The sequence below is a fragment of the Elephantulus edwardii genome, unplaced genomic scaffold, assembly GCF_000299155.1.
Source record: "Elephantulus edwardii isolate Elephantulus edwardi_28Jun2011 unplaced genomic scaffold, EleEdw1.0 scaffold00104, whole genome shotgun sequence".
NCBI classification, from domain to species: Eukaryota; Metazoa; Chordata; class Mammalia; order Macroscelidea; family Macroscelididae; genus Elephantulus; species Elephantulus edwardii.
The window spans coordinates 2,970,512-2,992,162 of record NW_006399854.1 but is presented as its reverse complement, the minus strand read 5'-3'; the positions used below and the strand labels follow the sequence as shown (position 1 = coordinate 2,992,162).

The 21,651-nt window shown below is 40.1% G+C and overlaps 1 protein-coding gene across 1 annotated transcript in view; it reads left to right on the top strand.

Annotated features, from left to right (window-relative positions):
- The first annotated feature begins 8,471 nt into the window (after nucleotides 1-8,471).
- The window catches only part of DHRS7 (dehydrogenase/reductase (SDR family) member 7), a 19,621-nt gene continuing 6,441 nt past the window's right edge, over nucleotides 8,472-21,651 (top strand). The window contains exons 1-4 of the mRNA XM_006891822.1: nucleotides 8,472-8,595; nucleotides 18,015-18,167; nucleotides 20,228-20,334; nucleotides 20,791-21,030. Coding sequence (XP_006891884.1) covers nucleotides 8,472-8,595; nucleotides 18,015-18,167; nucleotides 20,228-20,334; nucleotides 20,791-21,030 — 624 coding nt within the window. The remainder of the gene's footprint in view (nucleotides 8,596-18,014; nucleotides 18,168-20,227; nucleotides 20,335-20,790; nucleotides 21,031-21,651) is intronic.

Sequence of the window (21,651 nt, the reverse complement as noted above, 5' to 3'; positions counted from 1 at the left end):
CTTTTCAACCTGTATGCAGAGCAAATTTTCCGAGAGGCTGGGCTACATTATTATAAACAGATAAAACGTTGAAGCTGTCAAGGATTTACTCTTTTTTTGTCTTCATAATCAACATTAATGGAAGCAGCGGTCAGGAAATCAAATGGCATGTTGTACTGGGCAGACCCAGTGCAGAAGATCTCTTTAAAATGCTACAAATCAGGGATGGCATCTTGAAGACCATGGTGTAGTTAACTCAAGCTATAGCATTTCTATTGTCTCATATGCATGTGAAAGCCTCCTAAGCATAAGAAGGACTAAGGAAGAATCAATGACTGAATTATGGTATTGGAGAAAAATGAACAAGTGTGACTAAGGACAATTACATAGAGAAGGCCCTTTAGAAGCAAGGACAGTGATTCTTCCTCACAAGTACCTGGGATATGCTATTATGGAGAAGGACATCATACTTAATAAAATAGAGGGCCAGCAAACGAACAAAAATATGTTCAGTGAGATGGATTGACACACGCCCGTGACAAGTAGGCCAAACATAGCAAAGGTTGTGAAGATCATGAAGAACTGCCATGTTTCATTTTGTCATACAGGGAGCTACAATATCCCTAGTACCACGACCCCTTCTAAACCCAGCCTGGACTTCTGGCAGTTCTCTGCTGATGTACTGTTCCAGTCGTTTTTGGATAATCTTCAGTAGAATCTTGCTTGCATGTGAAATCAATGAGATTGTTCTGTAGTTTCCACACTCAGTTGGGTCATCCTTCCTTGGAATGGGAACAAATATAGGTCTCTTCCAGTCAGTTGGCCAAGTGGTGGGCTCTATGAGGAGAAGCATGGCGTTAGGATTGGTGGATGATCTATCAACAATTTGCGTTATGCACATGACACAACCCTGCTCGCTGAAACTGAGGAGGACCTCATGCACTTACTGCAGAGGGTCAAGGACTGCAGCCTTCAGTATGGACTGAGGCTCAATGTCAAGAAGACAAAGATTCTCACCACTGGACCAATTGGTAGCATCAGGATGGATAGCGAAGAGATTGAGATTGTTCACAGCTTCAGTTTGCTTGGTTCCACTCTTGGCACCAGCAGCCAGGAAATAAAAAATGCATTGCGATGGGAAAGTCTGATGTTAGGGACCTCTCTAAAGTACTCAAGAGCAATGGTGTCTCTCTGGAGACTAAGGCCCGCCTGATACAGGCCATGGTCTTTGCAATCACTTGTTACGAAGAGAGTTGGACAGTGACTAGGGAGGATAGAAGGAGAATTGACGCCTTTGAGCTGTGGTGCTAGAGAAGAGTATTGAATGTACCATGGACTGCCAAGAAAACAAACAGATTCATCCTAGAGAGGGTTAAACCAAGCTACTCCTTGGAGGTAAGGATTCTGGGACTTCGTCTGACATACTTTGGACATGTTGTAAGGAGAGACAGGTCTTTAGAGAGGGACATCATGCTTGGTAGAGTAGAGGGACAGCGCAGGAGGGGAAGACCCTCTATGAGGTGGATTGATTTGGTGACTGGGGTAATCGGGATGGGTGTGTCAGAGGCAATGAGATTGGCACAGGATAGAGCAGGGTTTAGGGCTGTTGTACATAGGGTCGCTATGAGTCGCAAACGACTCGACGGCACATAACAACGACAACAACAACAACAACAATAATGTAGCTTATTTTTTCTGTTGTGAGGATTTGTGTTTTCTTTATGTTGTGGTGTAACTCATACTGAAGGCTGCATGTAGTCTTTGCTTTTTCTTCCTCCAGATGCAGGGTGTTTGAAGCTCTCTGCATTTAGCAAGCAAGGCTGTTTCATTTGCACGTTAAATGTTAATAGTTGTAGAGGGGCTTCAGGCCTTTTTTTCATAGGGTCACTATGAGTTGTGCTTGACTCAAGGCAATCAACAAGTTGTTAATTTTCTTCCAATTCTAATGCCACATCTTTTTTGTATAATCCAGTTTCTAAAATGTGTTCAGAATATAGATTGAATTGTTTTTATTGTTAAATTCCATCAAGTCAACTCTTACTCAAAGTGTCCCTATGAACAACATCTTAGAATCCTGTTCTGTCCTGTGCCATTGTCACTGTTTCTGCTTTGCTCAAGCCCATTGTTACCACCACTGTGTCATTGTAGGTGTTTTGCTCTTTTGATGACCTTCTACCTTTCCAAGCATAATACAACTCTGACAGTTTACAAGCTTGTATACCTTTTAATTGAAAGTTGATCCCCAGTTTGTTAGGTTCTGGGCTTGACTGGCATCAAAGGGCATAATTTTGGAGTTCCATCAGTCTCTACAAGATCAGTATTATCTTCCGTTTTATAGATTCTGTCTTCCCTTGATTCAATTCTACTCCTTTGCTCTTCCTATAAGTTATTTATTTCTGAAATTTAGTGTTAATCTTCTATAGTCTCATTTTAATAGGATTTTCTGGCTCTGTATTTTTTATGTAATTAAGTAACATTTATTTTACATAAAACAATCTGCAAATAATATATTTAAAAACCATCTAGATACTGATTTTATTGCATTTCAAAAAATTGAGAGGCGCAACTGAAGTATTCAAATACCTTGTGAGGGGTGGAGGTGGGGGGGGCCTATGACTGCTGTTCCACTGTTCTTTGTCATCTAAGGGCTGTGGGTACAGGCATCTGTACCATGAGGCAGTAGTGCACTTTTGTTTAGTAGGAATACATCATAGAAAAGATATATCTTACTACAGAAAGTATTATTGTATTGTCACTTTTGATTATTTAAAAAACTTCACTTTGAATTGCACAAAAGTTATCTTTAAAATGGACAACTCTCAGGAGATAGAGCTTAGAACTAATTGTCTGTCTAAATAATCCATTACAAATAACCAGACTTCCATTTCTCCACAGATAAAAAATAAATCTATTAAGAATTAGATTATTTAAATGCGACATTTAAAAATCTTATTTCATAGTCAGCTAAATTTATTTTCCTCCTATTTTAGAAGCAAAACAGTTCACAAACTGTCCAAGGTTATAAATCAGAGTCCTATACCACAGAATGGTGTGGAAGTGTTTATATTAATTCATTTTGTATGTCATTCTATTGTAGTATCAAATTACAAAAAAGGTGTGTTTGTACTTTCTTCAGAACAGTTTTGGTATTTAAAAAAAACCCCATATGTTTACAAGCAGCGATTTCAATTATGTTTAAAAAGAAAACTATTAAGCAAACACAATTCCCAATCCAGGCAATACAGAATCCAGGACATTTGTACAGGTACTTCGCTTCCCATAGAATATCTTGTTCAGCAGGTAAATAAGAAAGTTTATTCACTTTCACTTTATCAAACATTTTCATCACAGCTACTCCTTCATACTGCATCTGAAGTAGATCCTGAACATTGAGCTGCACCTTCTCCATTTCAGCACCCAGGAGCTTTGTTCTCACATTGAAGATGCCTACATCTTCAGAAGGCATGATGCCAAATGTAACATTTTTAAACTAGTTGGTCTGGAGGTCATCTATCCCCAACAGGACACCCTTCTCCTGCAGCCTGTCTTCTGTGTACTTCAAAGACTTCGTTCTCTTCTGACTCTTGGATCCTTCTTTCCCATCGAATTTAATTGATCTTAGAGTATTCTTTCTATTTAAGTTGTCTAAGCAAGTCTTTATGTCTTTATGTAAATAATAATTAATTTGTCCTTCAGAAAATGTTCCTTTCTGGTTAAGTGCTTTCAGAGTCTGTTGAAATTTTGACAGTTCAGCTTTTTGAAGCTTATAATATATTCTTTGGTTCTGAATGTCCTTGGTGATCTCATTGAGAATATTTTGGTATTTGGTTTTGGAGGACATACATCCAGCCTGTTCCAGTGTCCTGAGGTTCCTCGGATTTTCCTCTTCTGCTCAAGAGGCGGCTGTATGTCCTCAATAATGAACTGGTTATTCTTCATTTCTTCTGGAGCTATGGAGTCTGGAAGGGCGCGGCTCAACATGTCCTTGGCATGATCGAGTTCCTGTTGTGGCGTTGAAGGTGTCTCTAAGATTTCTGTTAACGTGTGCCCTGATTGGTTCTGAATCACATCAATTATCAGCTTTTTGGTCCTTATAAAAAAAGAGGGGGGAAGAGAGACTGTCAGAGAGCTGCCCTATCTGCTTCCCTGGAGAGAGTGCACAAACATATAAAAAAATGAAGCTTCACACATAACCTCCTAAGATAAAGCATTCTTGCAGAAATTCCTTGCTCTGTATTTTGATCACTCGCTTGAGCCAACTTTTCTTACTTTGTGTAAGTGTGTGTGTGTGTGTGTGTGTGTGTGTGTGTGCGTGTGTGTGTGTGCGTGTGTAATTTGAAGTTGTCCATTTTCTCTGAGACATTATGATATTATTGTTTAGGGTATGCTGGTTTGTTTCATCCAGATTTTGTTTTGTTTTGATCTGCCCTGGTGAGTGTACTACTCTGGTTGACAGTTTAGCAGAATTGGAGTGCTCACCACTTGTCTCATGATGGGACTTAGGGCACACTTGTCTATACTTGTCATGTAGAGCAGCTGAGTGTGATGTTTTGCTTTGCTCAGGATTTTTCTGTATGTGTCTCTGAATTATTAGGGGTTCCATGCATTATCTTTCTATAATACAAAAGAGCTATTCTGTTCTGAGTTGGCTGGCAAGTCCCCTCTGATCCATATATTGCCTTGTTCTCTGCTTTCATTTAATTTCTTCTTCCACTTGGTCTTTGACCCATTTATTTATGCTGAAGTCTGAAGATCAAGGCTACAGAATTATCATTTGTATCTGTTTAATTTGATTTCTTGGACCTTTGCTGTAAAGTGAAGGCATAGGGTATCTAAGCTAGGTGATCATTTTAGTTCTACCCATTAACTAATTTGGTCTTTATACATTTGCTTGTTCTAGTTATAAGTAGAATCACACAATGCTTGTTATTTTGTAATTGCCTTCACTCAGCTTTAGTTTTGTCCATGTTGTATAATAAATCAGAACTTCATCTCTTTATGACTAAGTAAATTTCCTTGTATTCATGTACCACATTTTTTTTATCCATTCATTTGTTTATAAACATAATTGAAACTGATAATTTTCACTTTTTGGCAGCTGTGAATAATGTGACAATGAACATTGGCATGTAGATTTAGGTTGGGTCTCTGATTTAAAGACTCTTGGATTTGCCCAGGAGGAGAATTACTGGGTCATGTGTTCTGTGTTCAAGCTCAGTGTGTAAAGCACGTTTTAGGGTCCTTGACTATACGACTTTTATGTATGACACATTTCTTTTCAGTTAGGCTAACGACAGCAACTTGTTTATTTGCATTTCTTTTCTAAACTGGCTTGAGTATTGGCATTAGCCAAATACCAAAGGTAAAACCAAGCTATACCAACAACAACAAAAGCACGCTATGAGTTTGAAAGAGAAAGGATATCAAGAAGTAAAGAATATCCTTTGGTGGTCCCAAAGCAAAGTAATGGTGTTAGGGGAGCTTTCATCAGATTTTTCTCCCAGCAACTGACAAATTTCCCTTTTTAGAGAGGAGGGAGCTCTGGTGGTGTAGTCCATAGGCAGATGAGCTGCTAACCCAGAGGCCGCACTTCTCTGGCAGTTTAAATCTATCAGCATCTCTGAAGGAGAGAAAGTACCCTCTCCTCCCATGTGATTAATTTACAGCCTTGGAAACCTGCTGGGGGGTCAGTGTGTTCTGACTCATGACAGTGAGTGAGAATTTCAGAGAAGAAATAAGTAGCTTATGTTTTAACTTAGGGCCCCAGAATACTACAAAATGTTTGCACTCAACTATTAACCTAAAAGCTGGTGATTTGAACCCATCCAACAGCACTGTAGAGCAAGGCCTGACAATCTACTTTCAGATTACAGACAAGTAACACATTGCCTTGCCATGAGTTGGAATTGATAGATATTGGAAATATTTCTCATGGTATTGGTAATACCAATTGACAGATATTACAAATATCTGAGTAATAATGTTGACTAATGATATCTTTTCATATGTTTATTGGCCAATTATACATCTTTTTTAGAGCAAGGTCTATTCAAGTCCTGTGCCCACTTAGAAATTGTGTTATTTGTCTTAAAGTTGTTGAGTTGTATAAGTTTTTTATTATCAGATACATTGTTTCAAAATAATTTTTTCCGTTTTTTTAGATTGTTTCTATATTTTGTTGTTAAAGTCCTTTGATGCATAAGATGATAAATGACATTTTAAAATAAGATAATGAAAAATACTACGACTATACTAGAAAGATGTTTACTTGTGTTTTATTGACTATGCAAAGCTATTTAACTGTGTCAATTAGAATAAATTATTAATAATGCTGAGAAGAATGGGAATCCCAAAATTCTTAACTGTGCTCATGGTGGAAACTGTGAAACTGTACACAGACCAAGAAGCAGTTGTTTAAATAGAACAAGAGGATAGTACATAATTTAAAATCAGGTGGTTTTCAGGATTGTGTCCTTTCCCCATACCTATTCAACATATGTGAGCAAATAATCTGTTGGACCAAATTAAGAAAAATGTGGCATGAGAATTGGAAGATGACAATGAGAATGACACAAGATAGGACAGGGTTCAGTTCTACTGTTATAAGTTCACTATATGTTGTACTCAACTTCATGGCACCTGACATTGCTTATGACCTCTTGTGGCATAATAGATTATGTGTTTAGATGTTAATTGAAAAATTGGCGCCTGTAATCCAACAGTTTCTCTGAGAAATGAAGATGGGCAGTCTCCTTCTGTAAAGAGTTATAGCTTCAGAAGTCAATGCGGCATTGCTATGAGTTAGAAACAACTACATGTGTTTGGTTTGGGGTTTGTATATTGCTTATAACAATTAAGATGTGCCTGACCCAAGTTACAACCTTTTCAATGGTCTCAGTCTCATGTGAGAATGGCACAGAGTAGGATGGGGCTCAGATCTGTTGTTCATTGGATTGGTATGAGTGATACTCAACTCAGGGGCACCTAAGCACAAAGACAACATATTAATGAGAAAGCTGGACAATAAAAATGGGAGGGAAAGATCAAAGAAGAATTGATTCATTTGAAAAATGATGTTGGGGAAGAATATTGAATGTACTGTCAATAAACAAATCCATCTTGGAAGAAGTAGACACAGAGTATGCCCTGGAAATAAAGACTGGAAACTCTAGATCACTTATATTCAGCATGGTGTCAGGAGGGTTCAAACTGTGGAGAATAGCAGCATGCTTTAAAAACTAGACGAGGAACAGTAAGAAAGAGGGAGATTATCAGTGAAATGGACTGAAACAGTGGTTCTAACAGTGGACTCAAATGCCCTTACTGCATGGGGAGGGCACAAACCCCAGCAATATTTTGCTCCATTTTACTTAGGGTCCTTGAGTCTATGTCAACTTGGAGGCACTTAGCATTATCATTTGTGGCTATTGCTAGGGGTGTAGATAAGGAAACAATTTACCTGTAGATGTAAATTGAGAAACTATTGACTCCAGCCTGGGTGGGTGCAATTCCCCAGACAGTTTTCCTATCCCTAAAGTTCACTGACAGTTGTGACCAGAGCAGTACAGTCTCCTCCAATCATAATTGCCTTTTCCAGTGTGCTTGCTTCTCTAAACTGAAGGTGAAAAAAGCCAATTCTACTCAGAGATTGGGTTAATTAGGCAACTCAGTTTAACTCATTGATCCCAGTATATAAACCAGCTCATAGCTGACCCTCCAGCAGGTGTGTTCAGAGGCTGTAAACTGCACAGGTGGAGACTGCCCACTCTTCTCAGGCAGCTGATGGGTTAGCACTTCCCACCTTTAGTTAACAGTGGAACTCTTTGTCTAGCAGGCCACCAGTTGTTGTTTGCTTTCAAGCGGTAGCTGAGCTATAGCTGACCCTCCAGGATATTTTCAGAGGCAATAAATCGCCAAGAGCCAAACTGCCCATTCTTCTCGAACAGAGCAGCTAGTGGATTTGAACCCCATGCCTTTGTGATTGTAGCACAGCTTCTTAGCTCCCTGTAATTCGATAAAGGGGGTGTATGTGTGTGGTTTTGTGTGGTTTGTTCCGTTCATTTAGATTTTAAAACTAGAGAGAAAAGATAAAAGGCAAGAATGAGAAAAAGCAAAGACGACTTCATTCAAGGAGTAGACACAAGCAGAGCTTGGAAAAATTACCCTCAGAACAAGTAACTACAATATTATTACAAATCCCGTGGTACTGTAAACATCCGTAATTAAGCTTTGTAAAACCAAACTACCCTACTAGTCCTGTCCTAGATATCTACTGCAGCCAACCTGCTCACTTGGAAGCAGTATTTACGGATTTCTCCCCAGGACTGAGCAACACCAGCTGCCTGGGAGGATCTGGGAGCGGCCTGCCGCCCCACTCCCCCACTGTGGGCGGGGCCTGGGCAGTGTTGCTTCAGTGTGGGTCTCTGCGTCGCTTCTCTTCAAAAGGAGTCTGTCCATCCAGCCTTTACGCAGAGCTGTGAGCAGAAGTCACTATGAACTGGGAGTATCTGCTCGCGCTGTGTGCGCTGCTTCTGCTCCTGGTGCAGCTGCTGTGCTTCATTTGGGCGGAGAGCGACCTGACCCTAAAGTGGGCTGAGTGGCAGGGGCGACGCCCAGGTGAGATCTCAAGGGGGCCTCTCCAGAATAGGAGGCAGGGGCTCCGAGGGGTCTGAGCGCACTGCGACTTTGTAGACTCTACAGGTTTAATTCTGAGAGCTCTGAGTGAGGGTGGAAGAGGCTTCTTTGAGAGTCTAAGGGGCGTTCTGCCTCATTGTCTTTTCTCTTGGTGAGGGGATGGTAGGTACTTACCAGCCTTGCAGTCTAGGAGACGTCCTCTGGTTGCCAGATTGTAAGAGGGTGCTGGTGTCAGAGGACAGAACGCTAAGGAACAGTGAGTGCCTGTTTTTAAGGGAGCATCCTTTGGGAAGCACGAGGGCTTTAGATTTTTCCCTTCCCGGAGGTATTTATCCTTCACTTTTCACTCACTTGGAGTTTTGAAACAAAATCTAAAACTCTGGAGTGACCCACACATGGTTAAAAGTAAGAGAAAACCCTCAGATTTATAATTTTGCCAGGAGCAAGATCATAATTGGCAGACTAAGAAATAGTCTGTTTAATGTACTTTTATGTGATAGGCAGAGGGCTCACTACACACAACTTGACCTCTGATATTTACAAAGTTGACATGATTAATCTTGTGTTCATTTCTTCTTCTTAGGTCTGGAAACTAATGCTCATAGAAATAATATGAGCTGCTCAAGTCAGGCTTTGGGTCGCTCCATATGGGCTTTAAGTTGACACAGTAACTGCAGTGGTGGGTCCAGGGACCTCAGAGATTGAAAGGATGCTGCAGGATCCAGCAAAGTTTCAATCTGTTGTGCCTGTGGTTGTTATGAATAGTAGTCTACTATTTGGCACAGAGATTGAGATTGTTAACAATTTCAGCTTTCTTGGGTCCATAGTCAAGATCTTCACATCAACAGTCAGAAAATCAAAAGATGAATTGCATTGAGATAATCTGTTGTCAGGCACTTCTCCAGAGTGCAATGATGACCATCTAGAGACTGAGGTGTGCCTGATCCGGGTAATGGTCTTTGCAATTACTTTCTACAAGGGAGACAGTTGGACAATGACTAAAGGTGACAGATGCCTTTGAGTTGTGGTGCTGGATAAGAGCATTGAACATCCCATGGACTGCCAAGAAAACAAAGAGGTCTGTCCTAGGGGAGGGTGGAAGCAAGTTACTCCTTGGAGGTAAGGATTATGAAGTTCTAGCTCACATACTTTAGGCATGTTGCCTGGAGGGATAAGTCTTTGGAGATGGGCATCACACTTGGAAGAGTGGAGAGACTCTGCAGGAAAGGGAAACCCTGGAAGAGATGGATTGACCCAGTAACCTGGTTAGTAAGTGTAGGAATGTGGGAAGCAGTGAGGTTAGTTCAGGATAGAGCAGAGTTCAGAGCTATTGTACATAGGGTCGCTATGAGTCGCAGTTCACTTGACAGCCCCTAACAACATTCAGCACCTAAGGGAGCACTGGTGGCTTTGTCGTAAGGAGTTGTGCTGTCAACTCAAAGATAAGAAGTTCAAATCTATCAGCTTCTCTGTTGGAGGAAAATAAGCAATCTCCTCCTGAGCCATTAATTGCCTCTTGAAATACACTACAGTTGACACCTAACAACAGTAGGAGCTTGAAGATAGAAAGGGTAATAGTATTCCCTGGACCTAGTTTTGTTTTGGTTTTTTATTATAATATCCAGAGCAAAGGATGAGGTTTTCAAAAAGTGACAACTAGTAGATCAGATGATAGATGGTGCTTTCTCAAAGTATGTGTGTAAGTATGAGAGAGAAAGAGAAGTTACAGCTTAGGATATGCTGCCAAGCTGCTGAAATTCTTCTCTTGGGAACTTAAAAAAGCCTTAAATGTCAGGGTCCCTGTAAAGTTCAGCCCTACTCAACAAAATCTTACTTCTTAGTACTTAATCTCTCTTGAGTTTTCTTGGGTATCACATACCTGAGGAGCATTGACATTGATGAGTTAATGGAAGATACATAGAGTGTATTGAGTTTGAGGGTTTTTTGTTTGGTTTGTTTCTCAGTAAATCAGTGTTAGGAAGCTCTTGTGGACTAGACTGCAAGGAATTGTACTACTAACCCAACAGCTGTTCCTCTCTGGTTGTTCAAATCCATCAACTGTTCTACAAAGAAAGATAGGCAGTGTCCTGAGCCGTTTACCACCTTAGGAACCCAATGGAGGGTCAGCTATGATTTGGTTCTTACTCAAAGACAATGAGAATAAAAAGGATATGCTTCATACATCCTCCATTTATCTAGAAAGCACAGATACATGCGTAGTACATAAACAGACACAGAGTATGTCTGTATTATTGAAATTTCAGGGAGTTGATCAGAAAAAAGTCTAAAAAAGGCTTCTTGTGTGTAGAGGTAATGAAGAAAAAGAAGATTGTGGGAATATGATAGGCAGAAACAGGTGAATTCTATGAAGGTAAAGAAAAAAATTCTTCTTTTTTGTCACTTAACCCTCACAAAATTTTAAAAAGTACAAAAAGACCATCCAGTATGTCATTGTGCAGATAATTACCATTTCCTGCCTCGTGCACCTCCAGAGGCCCCTGGATGGCACAAGTGGTGGCAGTGCAAACCCGCCCAGTGTCATCTCTGAAGAAAGGCCAGTCTAGAAAAGTCTATGAAGCAGTGTACTCTGCAGGATATGGAGTCGTCATGAGTCAAAGTGAACTCAATGGCAGTGGGCTGGGTTTGGTTTTGAGTGTCCTTCTGGAAAAAAAATATATATACTTGTTGACATTTAAGGGTGGCTAATCAGGAAAATCAACCTTCTTTAGCTTTAGTTTGAACTTGCATGAGTAGTAGATGGTCCATTCTACAGTCAGCACCTGGCCTAGTTCTCACAGCTGATATTGAGCTTCTCTAGCGATTTTTCTCTATGTAATCAATCTGACTCCTGAACATGCTATTAGGTGAAACCCATGTCTGCATTTATGTTTCTTCTAAAAGGTAATTGCTATGAATAAATCATTCATTGTACAGAATTCTATCATTCTATCTCCAGCCTCATTTCAGTCACCATTCCATGTTTTCTGACTACTGATCCTTCTTCCTTGTTCATAACTTTTGCATTCCCATCACCCATTATTATTGAGGCATCTTGATTGCATGTTCAATAGATTTCTGACTGCAAAAGTTAGTAGAAATCTTCAATTTTCTCCTCTTTGGCTCTGGTTGTTGGTACGTATATTTAAAAGATGATGGTATTCACTGGATTTCCTTGTATGTGTGTGGATATTATTCTGTAACTCACAACATTGTATTTCAAGATGGATCTAGAAATGACTTTTTTAACTATGAAAGCAACCCCATTTTTTTCTCACATTTTCATCTTCAGCGTAGCAGATCATGATTGTCTGATTAAAAAAGTCCCATGACAATCCATTTCATTTTGCTGATACCTAGTATGTCAATATCTGTGCAATTAATTTCTTTCTTGGTGCTCGAGAAGAGTATTGAACATACCATGGGCCACTAGGAGTAAAAACAGGATCATCCTGGAGAGTGTGAAACCAGGCTGCTCCTTGGAGGCAAGGATTCTGAAGCTGACATACTTTAGGTGTATTGCAAGGAGTCCTTGGAGAGGGACATCATGCTTGGAAGGGTGGAGGGACAGTGCAGAAGAGAAAGATCCTGGATGAAATGGATTGATACGGTGACTGGGTTGAAGGGGTTGGAGACACTGACATTGGCTCAGGATAGGGTAGAGTTCAAAGCTGTTGTACATAGTGTTTCTATGAGTAGCAGATGACTCGATGGCACATAACAACAACGATTTTAGATATTACACTTAGACCCAGAAAAATCCATGGAAGAAGTCCAGGGGAAGAAAATGGTCTCAATGGCAGCACATGTAAGGAAAATTCAGAGTGTAGTTGACAGTAACCTGAATATTAGTCATCCATGAAGTGGCAGCCAGAAAAGATTAGGCAAGCCTGGGTGGATTTGTACAAGTTTAGTGCCTGGAGCAGCAATTGTAAACAACAGATGTCTTCTTAACACTTGTTGTATGTGTTGGGCAGTGGGGACACAGCAATGGCCAAACCATACACAATCTGAATCCTCGCAGAATCTACCATCTAGGGGACAAAGAAAGCAATTTAGTCCTCTTCCCATCCTTTATCTCGTCCAGACCCCACTGATTCTTGGATTCTACTCTGGTCAGCTCCTCTCTTTAGGGACACTGAACAATAGAGGATGCTCAATGAGGAAATCTGATACCATGTCATGTGAAGGAAGGTCACAGAAACTTGAGGCATTTAGTAAGCCTCTGAGAAGCAAAAGACGGGAGGCTTTAGGGAGCTCTTAACAACTGGAAGCCAGGCGTGGTTCACCTTTCTGATTTCAGAAGGTAAAACTCACTGTTGGCTGCAGCTTATTAGGAGTTAAAGGCCAAGGCATCTGAACTGAAAAAGAGTACTTTATTGGCAGTGTTAGGAATATGATTTTTCTTCAGACTCTTATTCATTAGGATATTTGCTTATTATTCAGTGCTATTTCGTTTCGTAATGACTATGTAAACAACCGAACTAAACCCTGCTGGATCCTGTGGCAGCCTCACAATCTCTGCTGGGTTTAAGCCCATTGTGGCAGCTACTGGCCCACCCCATCTTGTTGAGAGTCTTCCTCTGCTTTGTTGACTTTCCCCAGCATTATTTCATTTTCCAATGGCTGGTGGCTTCTCTTGATAACTTGCCCAAAGTATATGAGACAAAGTCTACTCAGCCTTTCTTCCAAGGGGCACTCTTGTTGCACTTCTCTCGAGGCAATTTGTTCTTTCTTTTGTCAGTCCATGCTATGTTTAGTACTCTTCACTGACACCACAGTTCAAAGACCTCAATTTTTCTTTTGTCATCCTTATTCATAGTCTAATTTGCGCATGCATGTGACACAATTTCAAATACCAAAGCTTATTCTTGACTGAAAACAGAGAATACAATAAAGATATTTACTTGTACTTTATTGAATATGCAAAGGTGTTTAAATATGTAGATAACAGTGAATTATGGTTAATTTTGAGAAGAATAGAAATTCCAGAATACTTAATTGTTCTCATGCAGAACATGTATATGAACCAAGAAGCAGTGGTTGGAACAGAACAAGTGAATACTGGATGGTCTAAAATCAGGAAAGATATGTATCAGAGTTGTATTATTTTTTGACTCATAGTGACCCTATGAACAAAAGATCTGAACCCTTTTCTATCTTGTGCCATCTTTGCACTTCCTGACACACAAAAGACAATTGCAGCAGTAACTGGGTCAATCCACCTGGTCGAGGGTCTTCCTCTCCTTCGCCAACCCTTCACCCTTCCCAGCATCATGACCCTCTCCAAGGAATATCTCCTCCTAGCAGCATGCCCAAAGTATATGAGGCAAGGCCTCATCATTCTTGCCTCAAAAAACCACTCCTGCTGCACCCTCTGAAAGACATATTTTTTGTTCTTTTGACAGTCCATGGGATGTTTAGTGCTCTTCTCCAACACCACAGCTCAAACACATCAATTCTTCTGTCATCCTTATTCACAGTTCAGGTCTCAGATGTATAGCAAGTGATCAGAAAGCTTTTGGCCTGAATCAGACACACCTTAGTCCTCAAATGGACATCAATACTCCTCTGTAATTTAGAGAGGTCCCCAGTGCAATGTGTCTCCTTATTTCCTGACTGCTGGTACCAAGGGTGTTAATTGTGGATCCAAGTAAGAGGAAGTTGTTGACAGTTTCAATCTCATCTCCATCCATTATGATGTTGCCTATTGGTCTAGTGGTAAAAAACTCTGTTTTCTGACATTGAGATGCAATCCATTCCTTGTTCTTTTATTTTTTTATTCTGATTTACTTGCAAAGTTTGAATACATTGTTTTTCACAAAATATCCTTCCCATTTTCTTCACCCCACCCACTCATTGAATTGTGCAAATTAAAAGGTGTATTGCCATGGGAAAATCTACTGTTAGGGACCTCTCCAAAGTACTGAAGAGCAATGGTGTCTCTCTGGAGACTAAGGTGCGTCTGATACAGGCCATGGTCTTTGAAATCACTTGTTATGAATCAGAGAGTTGGACAATGACCAAGGAAGGTAGAAGGAGAATTGATGCCTTTGAACTGTGGTGCTGGAGAAGAGTATTGAGAGTACCATGGACTGCTAGGAAAACAAACAGATCCATCCTGGAAAGGGCTAAACCCGGTGGCTCCTTGGAGGCAAGGATTCTGAGGCTCCGTCTAACATACTTTGGACATGTTGTAAGGAGAGACTGGTCCTTGGAGAAGGACATCATGCTTGCGAGGGTGGAGGAACAGAGCAGGAATGACTGGGGTAATCCAGATGGGTGTGTCAAAGACAGTGCGATTGGCACAGGACAGAGCAGAGTTTAGGGCTGTTGTACGTAGGGTCGCTATGAGTCGCATGTGACCCGACGTACATAACAACAACAACATGCCCCATCCTCACCCCTCTATTTACACCCTCCCTCCCACCTTGGATCCTCATACTCACTCTACAATAATGGTTTTATACAGTATTTGTCTTTGTGGGACTGAGTTCACTCAGCATAATGCTCTCTAGTCCCTCCCAAATTAGGTAGTAATTTACAAAATTATTGCTCCTGCATGCTGCATAGTATTCCATTGTATGAATTTACCATATATTCGCAATCCATTCAGTTGTGTTTGGACATCTGGGCTGTTTGCATGTTCCTTGATCTTTTACAGCAAGTGCTTCAAGTCTTCCTCACTTTCAGCAAGCAAGGTGTGTCATCTGCATAATGCAGGTTGTTGATGAATCTCCCACCAATCCTGATGCCATGTTCTTCTTCATAGAGTCCAGCTTCTCGAATGATTTGTTCAGCATACAGATTGAATAGGTATGGAAAGCGACTACAACCCTGACACACTCTATTCTCAATTTTAAACCATGTAGTCTTCCCTGCTCTGTTCTCACAATAGACTCCTGACCCAGGTTTAGGTTCCACATGAGTACAATTAAGTGCTTTAGGATTCCCATTCCAATTGACTTGTTTCCATTAACAAATGCAGCCTTGGATGTGCTTACCAGTCTATGCCAGGAAATTTGGAGGACACCTGTCTGGCCAAAGGATTGGAAGAAGTCCATATTTGTACCCTTGCCCAAGAAAGGTTATCCAGCTGAATGTGGAAACTATAAAACAGTATCATTAATATCACATGTAAGCAAAATACTGCTAAAGATCATTTAAAAATGGCTAGAATAGTACGTAGAGAGGGAACTGCTAGAAGTTCAAGGAGAATTTTAAAGAAGCTGTGGTACCAGGAATACTATTGCTGATGTCAGAGGGATCCTGAAAGTAAAGAATACCAGAATAATTCTTTTTGTGCTTTCTTAACTATACAAAGGCATTTGATTGTGTGGATCATAACAATTTGTGACTGATACTGATTCAGAAGAATGGGAGTCTTTTACCATATCTATTCAATACTGTGGCTAACCTTGAGGAAAAAGGGAATCCCAGAACACTTGAATGTGCTTATGCAAAATCTATACTTGGACCAGGAAGCAGTCCTCCGAACAGAGCAGGGAAACACTGCATGGTTCAAAACCAGGAAAGGAATTCCTCAAGGATGCATCCTGTCTCCATACCTTTTCAATCAATATGCAGAACAGATCATTTGGGAAGCAGGGCTTTATGAGGATGAATGTGGCATCGGGATTGGAGGTAGACTCATCAACAACTTATGTTATGCAGATGACACAACCTTGCTTGCTGAAACTGAAGAAGACTTGAAGCACTTGCTGCAGAAGGTCAAGGACTGTGGTCTTCAATATGGATTGAAGCTTAACATCAAGAAGATAAAGATTCTCACTACTGGGCCAATTGGCAGCACCATGATAGATGGAGAAGAGATTGAGGTTGTTAACAATAACACCTTACTTGGCTCCACAATCAACACTCTTAACATCAGCAGTCAAGAAATCAAAAGAAAAATCACACTGGGCAAATCTGCTGTCAGTGACCTTTCCAGAGTACTGAAAAGCAATATCAGTCTAGACAGTAAAGTACATCTAATCCAGGCCATGGACTTCACAACGACTAAGGGTAATAGAAGAAGAATCGATGCCTTTGAGTTGTGGCAGGAGAAGGGTCTTGAACATACCACGGTCTGCCAAGGAAGCAAATAGGTCTGTCTTGGAGAGGGTGAAACCAAGTCTCTCCTTGGAAGCTAGGATTTTGAAGCTCCATCTCACATACTATGGTCATGTGGCCAGGAGAGAGAGACCAGACCTTGGAGAAGGACATCATGCTTGGAAGAGTGGAGGGACAGTGCAGGAGAGGAAGACTCCGGATGAGATGGATTGATACAATGACTGGGGTAATGGGGGTTGGTGTGTCAGAATTATTGAGACTGGCTCAGGACAGGGCAGGGTTCAGAGCCTGCTATACCTAGGGTCACTATGTGTCCCAGGTGACTCGACAACACATAACAACAACAACATCAACATTCAATATGTAGGCTGAACAAATAATCCCAGAAGCTCATCTGTGTGAATAAGAATATAACATCAAGATTAGAGTACTAATGAATAACCTGAAATATGCAGATGATGCAACTTTGCTTCGTGGAGGTGAAGAGGATTTGAAGAACCTACTTACAAAAATCTAAGACTACAGCTTAAAGTGTGAATTATTCCTCAACATCAAGAAAACAAAAATCTTCACAATTAGACCCCAAAACATCATTCTAAATGGAGGAAAGATTGAAGTTGTCAGTGATTTAATTTTCGTTGGATCCATATCAAAACCCCTTGGAGCAGTAGACAAGAAATCAAAAGATTGATTGCATTAGGCAGATTTGCTGCCAAGAACCTCTTTAAAGTCCTAAGGGTGCTCTTGATTTATGAGTGGTGGTGTTGAGTGGAGGATGACTTCTAGCAACCCTGTGAACAACAAATAGGTCTGAATCCTGTCCCATCTTGTGCCATCCTCACCATTTCTGACATAAGTAAGCCCATTGCTGCAGTCACAGTGTCAATACATCTGATTGAAAGTCTTCTTTCTTTCATCGATCCCCCACCTTTTCAAGTATGATGTCCCCCTTCAAGGAATAGCATCTTCTAATAACATACTCAAAGCAAGCATGAGAAAGCTGTGTCATCTTTGTCTTCAAAAAGTACTCTGGCTGTGATTTTTCCCAAACCTACCCGTTGGTTATTTTGTCAGTCAATGGGAAGTTCAGTACCTTCCTCCATCACCACAGCTCAAAGACATCAGTTATTCTCCTGCCATATTTAGTCATTATCCAGTTCTCATATAAACAGCAAGTGATTGAAAAGACTATGACAAGAATCAGACATCCCTTAGTATCCATACTGACATGATTGCTCCTCCGTAATTTGGAGAGGTCCCTGACTCCAGACTTTATGAGTGTAGTCCATAATGTATTTTTCTCACTTCAATCCTCCTTCCTTTCTCCGTAGAATGGGAGCTCACTGACATGGTTGTGTGGGTGACTGGAGCATCAAGTGGAATTGGTGAGGAGCTGGCTTACCAACTGTCTAAATTAGGAGTTTCTCTTGTGCTGTCAGCCAGAAGAGTGGATGAGCTGGAGAGGGTGAAGAGGAAGTGCCTTGGTAAGTAAGTAGAACTGCAGTGCTTCCTGGAAATAAATCCTTGGTAGTCAGAATCTAAACTGAAAATAGTTTTAGGAATTTTAGGTGCCAGAGTAGTATTTTCCTAGACAGAACTCCCCACCTCTTAATGTTCTATTACTTTGACCAAACCTCTTTTTTCTTTTATGTATTAATTAATTGTTTTCCTTTTAAATTTTTCTGTTGCTCTTCTTCCTTCAAGCATTATTGTCTCTTGCCATTGGAGAGTGACCGTCGAGTATCTCAAATGCTAGTGCATGTTGAGTGGTCAAGCAGTTTACTTTTGTGTCTGAGAGAAGTAACAGTTTGGGTACTGTGCATGATATGTGTGTCTATACAAGAAGTATCACATGTGGCTGACTTTAACAAACAGAAACTTATTCTCTAACTATTTGAGAAGCTAGAAGTCAGAATTCCAGACACCAGTTCTAAGGGAAGTCTTTCTTGTAGGCTCTGGGGGAAAGTTCTTATCTCCTTTTAATATTTGTGGGCCCAGTTTTCCTTGGGAACCTCCAAGTATTTTGGCATCAACCTTAACTTATCATAGAAACTCTGAGTTCAAAGGACACAATCTGTACCTAGTTCTTCTTTCCTGGTAGCAGTACTGTCCTACTTCTTCTGCTTCCTTGTCTTTCCTTTTATGTCTTGTAAGATAAAAAGTGATGCAGATCACATCCATGGTAACTTTCCCTATATGGATCAGGGATGTGACCTGAATGAGGGTATTGTATCCCACCCTATTGTATCCCAACAACTGATTGGCTGATTACATTATGGCAATGGTCAAGTCACTGAGAATCATGGCTCAACAAATTTGACATACCATCTTAACCATCACAGCATGTATACATGCCTCCTTACTAATTTTGCTAAAATGTGGAATATTAAAAGCACATGTGGCATTGTAGAGTTTCTTTATGAAGGCAAAAAGAACAGGAGTGGAATCATTGCTGTTATTTTTAAGTGCTCTTGAGCTGACTCCATAGCTACCCTGTGCACAAGATAGAAATCCTGACTAATCCTGAGCCATCCTTACAATCTCTGCGGTGCTGTATAGTCCATTGTTGTAGCCACTGTGTTCATTTGTCTTGTTGAAGATACTCCTCAGCTTCACTGACCCTCTCCTTTTCCAAACATGATATGGCACTCTTGATAATATATGAAAAATATATGAGGTGACGTCTTACCATCCTTGCTTCCAAGGAATATTCGTGCTTTCATTTCTTGTAAAACAGATTTGTTTGGCAGCTTGTAGTAGATTCAATACTCATTCATTTTTATATAAGGGACATCAGTGTTCATATTTTTTGTGTATGGTGTCATTATGTTCATATTAGAAGGAATCTCCAGAAGTATATTTATTATTTGCCAGTGAACATTTAATATATAGAAAACAGATAGTTTTGAATTTTTGAACAGACTCTTTGGTTATCTGCCTACCTGTCACCCTTTTAAAATCTTTAGTTTTGCTAACTGAGCAACTAAAATGAGGGCCAAATTAAAGTTTAGCAAGGCCATGGGCTTCTTTCAGGGTATTGCTTTGTGTTACAGTTCTGGGCCATGTCTTATCTTAGTTGTTTCTTCACTACTGATGAAGTACCACACTGGCAGAGAAAATAACCTTGTTAGCATCTCTTAGGTGCAACGAAGCTATTTCATCCATCATTTCGTTAGAAATGTCATCAGTCTGGAAAGAATGAAAAAGAGCAGCTAATCTTTGTGAACTGATGACAAAAGAAAATGTACCTGTGTACTTCCAAAGAAATTGTTCTAAATTTGGTGAGTTTTTAACTTACGGTATAATCTTGATTTCTGAAGATCTGTACCATACTTAGTATTTGAAGGAAGCTACTTCACAGTACTCCATAAAGGGTTTCTATGTTACCACCAGTCCTCTTCTTCTTTTGAGATTAAATTCTTCAGAACTACTCAGAAATATAAGATAGTTGTCAATTATTGTTAAATAATTTAATATGAGTAACAGTGAGTTTGATTAAATGATGACATGGCTTTTACACTAACTTTTAAGTATCTCTGTTTAGAGAATGGCAATTTAAAAGAAAAAGATATACTTGTTTTGCCCCTTGACCTGACTGAAATAAGTTCCCATGAAGTGGCTACCCAAACTGTTCTCCAGGAGTTTGGTAAAGTAAGTAGCATGGTGTGATCTTGCCTTGAAGTAGGTGTAGAAGAGATTCCCACCCATGTGATTGTTCAAGGGATTCTTAGCAAATGAGCAGCTCTTTGCAGCAGGAGCTGGCACATAAGTTGGGATTCTTACTATCAGTATTAATCAAGAGTGTCCTTCATACCCACATGGGTATTAATCTCTCCTTGTAAAACTATGAGTCAGTTCTGACTCTAAAGTACATAACAACAAAACAAAGGAAACTAGAAGTCCAATACTGCTTTGATTTTTAGAACATTTATCTCTTTTTATAAAATCACTTAAAATGAGAATTTAATTCCATACTGAACTTTGTTGATTCTTTCTTTTTCCTTTCATTTGTTTTGTTTCAATTCCTTACTTCTGGAACTATATCATGGTTCTGTGGGTTCTTCAGATTATACCCAAAGCATCTTCTTTCTCATTTTATTGAACTAGATTGACATCCTAGTCAACAATGGTGGACGATCCCAGCGTTCTTTGTTTGTGGACACCAGCCTGGAAGTGTACAAGCTGCTAATGGACCTTAACTACTTAGGGACAGTGTCCTTGACAAAATGTGTCCTGCCTCACATGATCGAGAGAAAGCAAGGAAAGATTGTCACTGTCAACAGTATTATGGGTATCACATCTGCACCCCTATCCAGTGGGTATTGTGCCAGCAAACATGCTCTTCGGGTAAGGCTCGCAAACTCGGCTCTGGTAGAACTGATTTCTTTTATAAATCTCAAGAACATTAAAACTGAGTAGTGATGTGGGAAAGACAGGAAAAAAGACCTTTGGTAGAGACTCTCCCCAGTAAATGCTAAAACAGACTTGAGCCTATGCCTTTGACTTACTCCACAAACATGTATGAACACCTACAATGGAGACTCACCATAATGCATTATGGAAATATAAAGATGTGGAAATAAGACCTTTATCCTCAAGAAGTACATAGTCTTGCTAACTTGTCACCTTCACTTTATCCTTACTCCTACCACATCTTCAACTTGCAAATTGACAAGTTGAGACACCAGTTAATTATAATTGGTTATACCAACTGTACTATTATTAGACAGACTAGGAAGAAGGATTGGCCATCCACTTCTGAAATAGCAGGCCTCTGAAAACCCAATGTACAACAGAACACATGTAGATAACAGAAGGAGCAAATGAGGTTGAGTTTTCAAGTATGGAAATAACAAAGGAAGAGGAACAGTTGTAAGCAGACACTAGTGATTGGGACATGGAATGTGAGAACCATGAATGTAGGAAAATTAGATATTGTTAAGGAAGAAATGGGACGCATAAATATTG